General features: G+C 41.5%; 1 protein-coding gene across 1 annotated transcript; it reads right to left on the bottom strand.

Moving 5' to 3' along the window:
- Window positions 1-3,784: 3,784 nt before the first annotated feature.
- LOC135615120 (protein G1-like1) lies at window positions 3,785-5,159 on the bottom strand. Its single transcript, XM_065113210.1, has one exon. It carries the CDS (start codon window positions 4,660-4,662, stop codon window positions 3,964-3,966), a length of 699 nt encoding a protein of 232 aa, XP_064969282.1. The 5' UTR covers window positions 4,663-5,159; the 3' UTR covers window positions 3,785-3,963.
- Between the last annotated feature and the right edge of the window lie 3,068 nt (window positions 5,160-8,227).

Below are 8,227 nucleotides of genomic sequence, written 5' to 3'. Positions count from 1 at the left end.
TCTTTTAATATGTTAGACCTTACAATGACTCAGCATTTCCATTATTACTAACAAATCTCAGTAGTCAACACCTGCATAATAATGGTAGTAGATAGAAGACATCTTGTTCCTGTGCTCATTCTCATTTCCATGTCCATGTAAAGTGGAGGCTGAGTGGTGAATCTTATCCAAATCTCAAGGTAGGTAATAAATGCAATTCCTGTGAAGTTGAGCCACAAGTTTTATGGGTCGGAATGAATGGTAGGAATTATTTGGGGAAGAATCTCAATTCTTGGCCCTTCTTTTTTTTTCAGGCGAGAGAGCATGAACAACAACACCTCACCTTTTCTTCCCGTTTGCCGCCACTGGAACTATCAGTCTCGAAATCAATGATAGGAAAATGAATATGCTTTTTGCTATAATTTTTTTTTTCTCTCAACAATCGTGAATAGTGATTCCGATTAGATGTCAGAAGATTAAACGAGTCTTCTTTAATCATCACAACAGACGCATTTTTTTTGGCTGCAACCAAAGCTCAAGTTTTCATTTATGAAAAGAGCATCATTCATTTCAAAGGCGGATCTTTAGGGATAAATTGCCTTTTTCTTTCCTCCGAAAACATCCCAAAAAACCCAAAAAGAGAAACAATCCACAGGGCTGTCATGCGAGACATGCAAGGATCCCTTGTTTCTATCAACACAGGGTTGGTCCTAATATTCCCAAAGCAGGCACAGACGGCTGGTCTGTGAGGTGCGAGATGCTGTTTGCTGTTTTCCCAGAACGGTGAATCGGAGGCCAAAAAAATCCAGGAGCGCCGACACGAGGCGGCCCACCATGCACGTGGTAGTGCATGGTACGTCGTCGCATCACATCACATCAAATCAAGCGGCATTAATAAAAGACACGATTCTCAACGCAGAGCAGAGACGAAGAGGAAAAGGTTCTGTAGAGAGAGAAAGAGAGGACGGTGATGAAACGGGCAGACATCTGTTCGTCGTCACCCACTTTTCTAAGACAGAATAGCACTTGATGGGACTTATCGTCAGAACAGAACAAAACCCTATCAATTTTACCTCTCGTCTTCCCCATCCTCGAAAGCGAAGGGGAGAGAGAGAGAGAGAGAGAGGGAGGGAGCGGTGTTACCGTAAGAGGAAACAAAGCCATGGTTGTGGGTGGATTTTATAAAAGCCACGGCGGTCAAAGTCATGTTGGATTCTTCTGTCATGCGTTTTCTTCTGTATCTTATGGTTTTCTTTGCTTGGTGGAGTGTGATATGAACCATATAAATCATTCTTAACTCACTCCTTATTCCATGAGTGGAAATCGATCGATCAAATTGCTTGGATAAGATGTGTTGCATATATAACCAAGAGATTTGCATAAGTTCTTCCATTGAAGAATGCCCTTCCTTATCTTCAATTTTAATTATTTTCTTTAAATCTTCTTCGTTCTGTTGATACTGAACACTTGTTTAGAAGATCATACTTAAATTATTATGATTTAACTTAAGATAATTTGTCCATCTTTTTTCGATAAATAAATTTGATGGAGATTATATGATTTATTCGTAAACGAGAATAGATAAAAGTTGATAATTTTAGCCAAATGTTTTATCCAACCTCATAATCACCACATCAACTTCATTTTGGCACTCTCGTAAGCTAATGCCATACCTTTTCTGTTGTCTTATGACCATGTTTTTACGATTAATGACTCTTAAGTTGTGCTTAATACAGTGATTTAAAATCAATCTACCAAAAGAATGTATTTTGCTTTCATGAGAGCGTGATATGACTTGGTCACCCTGTCTTGTCTGCCTATATTAGACTCCAACATGCTATGCGCAATGGAGACCTGTCTTATCAAGACTATGATCCAAGTAAATGTAGTGTGGAAGCCATGGAGATCTCTCCAATTAAAATATGGAGTTGGTAGGCATATGTTTGTTAATATGAATATGTACTAACAAATATGTTTAGTAAGTGTTAGGTGTTGATTGTATTTAAAAATGCAAGTGATGAAAGCATGGAGAAATCAAGAAAGACAAACAATTAGTGTACTAATCCTAAGGGGAAATTAATGGTTGTCTTCCCATTTCATTTGGGGTGCATGATGATGCCTCCACCTCTTCTGGTGTTGGCTTTGGCAATGTGTGTGTGTAGGGCGGAGGTGGTCTACATTAAGTCACCAAGTTAGCCAATGCATGGATGATCTGTGATTAGGTTATTACTACATTCTTATTTGTTAGTGTAATGTGCTGTGTCATCCCCATGAAGATCTTGGCAACTTCACACATGTTGGAAGTAAACAGAAAAAGAGGATCTTTTTTTGTATCCTTGCCTTCAATCCAATGAACTTCTTCAGGCACAGAGAAGGGAAGTGTTCAATCCTTACACAAGAAATGCCAGTTTCTGATGTAGTGTTCCAAGTAACTCAGATACACTTTGATCTAAAATTGCATGCTAATATATCACTATTAGCATCTTTACTACCATGCCATGGCTACTATAGCATATACTTACTGCATATGAGACAGTCATGCAAAATGATGGAGGCAATTAATTAGAGGAAAATCCCAAAAACTTTCATGGCTGTTGGTCATGACAGACAAAGTCATTGATTAGCTTCAAACAAATCTTCTTGTGGGAAACCCATCATACCATGAACACACACAAGAGAAAAAGAGAGAGGAAAAGAAAAGATTAATTGCGATATTTCTTAGACACCAGCATGATTCCACCTTTGTTTACCTCTTAAAGTTTTGCCATGGACAAGAATAGCTTAGCTTGTCATTATTGGAGAAGAAACCATTGCTGCTGCATGTGAAATACCATATATTTCACCACAATGGTATGGGAAACCATTAACACTTGCATCTATATCTTGCAGTGAGTGTAATCCTTTTGAAACAGAAGATAAACATTCTTCAAATTCTAATTAATTGTATCAACAAATCTTACCACAAGATTAATTTTGATTTTTTAATGGAAAAAATCTAATTTGACTCGTTGACTTCTGTCTTGGGTGCTGCTGCAACAACCTGAGTTCCTCTCTTTAGACACTGAACTGTATTGAGAGTTTATTGTCACAAAACCTATATTATTTCCAACAAGATAATTATATAAAGATAAGATCTGATGGAGCAAACAACGCATAGATTAAGTGGTACTACTTTCTAAAATAAATATGGATAGGTGGGCTAATAAAACTTCTCAAAGTTTATTAGAAGTGCAGATACTTAATTAACCAATTCATGTGGGATTCTTTTATCTCCAACTTTAGTTTCCAAAAAGATGTCTCTCTCCAAAGATAAATATAATATAACAAAAGGGCATGCAATTACCAAATTTAGCAATGTGAAAGACGAAATTTTAAGTAATTAATACTTCCATTAATGAAGTTACCTAGAAAGAACCCCTTCATTCTCTCTCTCTCTCTCTCTCTCTCTCTCTGTTTGCTTGTTTGTGCATAGAATTTGATGTACAAGAAATAGTATTTTTGGGTGGGTTACCTAATGCAGTCACAGGTGAGGGAAAATGGAACTCATGGGAGATCAAAGAAGGGAATTTGGCAAAGAAGTCTCAGATCTTGATTGGGAAAACAACAATGTCAAAACATTATGCTAGTTTTGGTAGGAACATGAAGAGAAGCTAATACTCAGTAAAGCAGGCAATCCCATGTTACTAGTCCATGAAAGAAGAAGAAGAAGAAGAAGAAGAAGCATTGATTCAATCATATCAATCACCATGTTAATTTCCATTTGAATCACATCACCAAGAAGAACTATTCATACTACCAAAAGATCTCAAACATAATCAACATCCGCAGTCATAATTAGCAGAAGAGGATATACATTCAAAGACTCAGGTAAATGTGTGTTCCCATAGAGCACATCCACCACTATGTTCATGAACAAGACAACACAGGATATGATCATACTAACCTTCATAGTGGAATGAGATCCCACTGTAACTACAACAGTACTTAGTTGAGCACCGAGAGCGGTATCATGCCACCGGAATGCGCCTCGGCGACCGCCATTGCCGCTGCTTCGTCTCCGCTGGCGTCCACGGTGGGGAGCATCGGATGCCCATGGAGGTGATGTTGGTATCCGCCACTCACCAAGTTTAGGTCGGATTCCGGCTGATCATAGCCGATGACGGGAACTGCCGCCGCCATGGGAACCGGTGGCTGCGGGTTGTAACCCTGCAGCGGCGGAAAGGGCCGCTTTCGCTTCTTCTTCTCGTAAGCGATCCCCCTCGCTTTGGCCTGGCTGTCCCTCACCTCCCTGAGGTACAGCCGGACGGCGCGCGCCGCGAAGGGGTTGGCCTCCGGCTGGCCGCCGTCCTCCTCGAAGGCGGCGCGGAGGCGGCCCACGAGCGCGTCGAGGCTGCCCCAGGCCTGCCTGAGGGGGCAGGGGCACGGTGCCGGGGGATGCGGGTGGCCGAAGAAGGGGCACCCGGCAGCGTGGACCTTGGTCTTGCCGAACTGGTCGAGGTAGCGGAGGAACTCGAGCACGTGGGCGCCGCTGCACCGGGCAAGCTCGAGCGGCGGGCGGTGGTTGCGGAGGTACTGTCTGAAGGAGTTCCAGTCGCGCCGCTTCTGCGACTCGTACCGGCTCGGCCTGCCGCCGCCATCAAGAGCGCCCGAATTCCCCGAGCTATCCGAGTTCGCCGACGGCATACTGAAACAAGCTTCCTGGATCTTACAGAAAGTCAGCAACAGGAAGAACACAAGGACTTCCGACACACAAAACTTAACCAAGGTTCCTAGGTCTTCTTGTTTGTGCAGACGTGCTTTGATCTAAGCCAACAACCTCTCTTCTCAATCTCTAGTTTCAGATAGATATGGATGTCCTGAAGAAAAACCTAAGTCGCGAACCCTAGATCAGATGATGCACACACAGAAATCTAAGCTTACTTCATAGTAAGAGAGAATCTCGAAAGAGAAAGAAGGGAGAAGAAGCTTTGTTGAAGGTGCAGAGAGGAAGAGCTTCAAAGAGCTGGAGAGATCTGAGAATTCGCTCAAGCTCTCTTGCCACCGGAAGAGGAAATGGCTAGAAACTAACTAAAGCCAGAAAGAGTTGATTCGATGAGGAGAACCATGAGCTTTTAGGGGAGGTAGGAAGAAGGGGTCGTGGGCAAGTGGGGAGGGTACATCAGGCAGATGATGTAGCCATTTGAGACTTGAGAAAGAGACACCAAACACTGTGCAGCCCCTAACAAAACATGGGACCTGTAGAAACCATTCAACATGTTGAACTGATATGCTCTTAAAATACCAAGTTATGGTTAAGCAAAACCTCCTTATTTTGATGCCAAAACATGGAAATAACCAAATGCTTTTAAGGAAAGAGTTACTGAGAGTGAAGGAAAAGATGGGGAATAATGTGTGGAAGCTGAAGGATGAATTGTGAGAGAGAGAGAGAGAGAGAGAGAGAGAGAGGAGACAAGTGGTGGGGGCTTCAACGGAGACAACAACTGATGGGGTGTGATGGCATTTCGATGATTCACTTCACAAAGAGAAAAAAGGTCGTCTTCTCCCTTCCCTTCCCTTCCCCGCATTGGGTGTGCAGTCGCATCTTCTTCCTCGGCCCAACCGTTAAGTAGATGCATTTATGACATCCCCGAGCCTAACCCACTTTTTGCTCTGATTAATGGGTGTTAGGAACTATTAATCTAATAATAATGTGCCCAATTCACTTACTAGATATCGAGGGTACGATGCAATTTAGGTTATAATATGAATACTCATGGAGATTACTGGGAAAGATCAAAGTTGATATGTTAGCTAGAGGTAGAAATCAATCAAGCACGGCTGGCAGTTAGGTTCTTAATCTTAATGAATAGTCAAGATTAGCCTGTTAAATAATTGAAGTCCAAATTAATTAACCCTCTATTTTGGTAGAATAAGCCAAATGCTGATGGCGCAGCACACATACGTAAACATATATGCACCTACATGCATGTACGTTAATGCACGTACGTACGTTGACATATAAATGTGCGTATATATATACATGCATGCTGCACTCAATTCATCAGAGAATGCTCAGAGTGGGAGAACCCCCCCACAAGCTCCAACTCTCGTGAACCTCTCTTTGGCCTTTTCTCCTTGCTCGATCCAAGCTATTTTCTCTTTGTCTATAGCCAACTTCTCTCTCTCTCTCTCTCTCTCTCTCTCTCTCTCTCTCTCTCTCTCTACTCCTGTGGCTTTCACCCCCCCCAAGAAATCCTGTGATAACAGTATATATCATCCACGAACACCAATCATTCTTGTTGATAGAATCTGCCAAACTGGTTGATTAGGCAATTGGCTCAACCACTGATGCATTACTGTGCATCAATAGGAATCCAAAAGATGTATGTTTACTAATATATATTTAGAACATGTCCCTGAATTTGGTATCTGTAACTCGCAGAACTGCTATAATTAAGCAGGATGAACATGACTGCTACAAGTGCAGCTCCAAAGTTGGACTGGTAGTAACTACCTCCTCCAGAATTCTAGGGTGATGTTATGATACCACTTAACCAGGGTGCTCCATCATAACATCACCATAACATCTCTTCAGAATCTTAACACATAGCGGCATGCAGGTTATGTTGCATGTAGACAGATTTGTGGGAACACTTGCAGAACTGGAAGTGTAAGACATGTAGTAACAAAGGTTAGAAAGTGTAGAAGAATGACAAGCCCAATCACTCTCCCCGCAAAGCTCAGCTCCACAGGACCACGGCATTCGCCACTCCTTAAATTCTTCCACAACTAGCAGTTGTTTCAGAAACCCAGCTCTCATAATTCTTTATCATTTTAACTGGGCAAATATGTTCGATGACTACCAACAGCTCGAACACCAATCAAAGTCTGCAAGGAAGCCTCAGTTCTATCATCTTCTCTTGATCCGAGATCTTATCATCATCGTCTCATCCACACACCATCAGATCAGAATTAACTAATCTTAACGCATGAAAAGCTCCAAAAAAGACTAACGCAAAGTTCTACAGGACTTACCTCTGTAATTGCATGCAGTGTATGCTTTTATGCAGCTTTAATTACGTTGTCCACAGTAATATGAAGAAATGGTACATTGCACTTGTGACCATCAATTGTTCTTTCCGTCGCCTTTGATGTAGCAATTCAAATAGCTAATATTGTTAGATTTGACAGCGACCAATCAAGAGTTGACATGTCTTGTCAAGTTGGTTATGAGAGTTCACTTAGTCAGGACACTGACGTAACACCATCTAAGAAGTATAATTATTAGTATGGTGATGTTTTGATGCCACCTAACAAGGGTGCCCGATCAACCTAACATGTAAAAGGAGATCATTCTGCGCTAACACATAGGGGTTACACCTGAGGCCCTACAAACTAAGAGTCTCTCCAGATATATATACACTATAACATAAAACCTAAATGTTGCTAGTTTTAGTTTTATTTTTATATCCTATAACAGGAAAAATCACTCCTTCATGGATATCTCATTACTAGAATATAATTTTCTTAAAAAAAAATATTCAAACTAAACAAGCATACAAGTGTAGTTTTGTAGGATTATTCGACCTTGAAAAGGTGTGTCATTAAGAAAGTGATAGTAGAAAAAAAATCAATTCCATCTTATCCAGAGGCATTCGATTCTCAATCATGAAAGGGATAGTATCCCAAAAAAAAAAAGGATTATATCAAATCAAATTCGTCATATGGGGCAAAATCTGAGTCAAATAAGCGCCGCAGCTCGCTGAACATAATAATAAACCCACGAGTCTCAAGACTACATTGGCTGCTTTCTGGATGGTTCTCGTATAATTAAAGCTGATGGGATGTGAACAAGGTGAGGTGGTGTCTTGAAAGAGACATCTTGTTTCTGGGTGGGGCTCCCAACCATGAGAAGGGATGAGTTGTAGCATTCACTTCATGTGGACATGCACTTGCTCTGAACGTCTTTCTTTTAACTCTTCCGAGCAAGCCTGCATGATCTCCATGGGCCGCAGGTCCCTTTAATCATGCAGGAGGATCCACTGCTTTATCAATCCATGTCTTTTTCTGCTTAACGAAACACAAAAGACAGACTCCGTATCGAATGATAGATTGCACAATGCTCCAACAAACACAGTCATAAACAATCTAAACGTGCCAATGGCAATATAGTGAGAGCATCGACTCAGAGAATGGAGAAACTGCAAGGGAGGAAGGGAGGAAAAGATAAATGCTCTGAGACTGGGTTGAGAGTGGATCTAAGGTCCGG

Source organism: Musa acuminata, chromosome BXJ2-6, assembly GCF_036884655.1.
Source record: "Musa acuminata AAA Group cultivar baxijiao chromosome BXJ2-6, Cavendish_Baxijiao_AAA, whole genome shotgun sequence".
Lineage (NCBI taxonomy): Eukaryota > Viridiplantae > Streptophyta > Magnoliopsida > Zingiberales > Musaceae > Musa > Musa acuminata.
The sequence above is the reverse complement of the archived record's forward strand: the minus strand, read 5'-3'. Positions and strand labels throughout refer to the sequence as shown.

Bases quoted from the DNA above. Each gene is read 5' to 3' on its own strand.
- LOC135615120 (XM_065113210.1), bottom strand. From the start codon at position 4,662: ATGCCGTCGGCGAACTCGGATAGCTCGGGGAATTCGGGCGCTCTTGAT.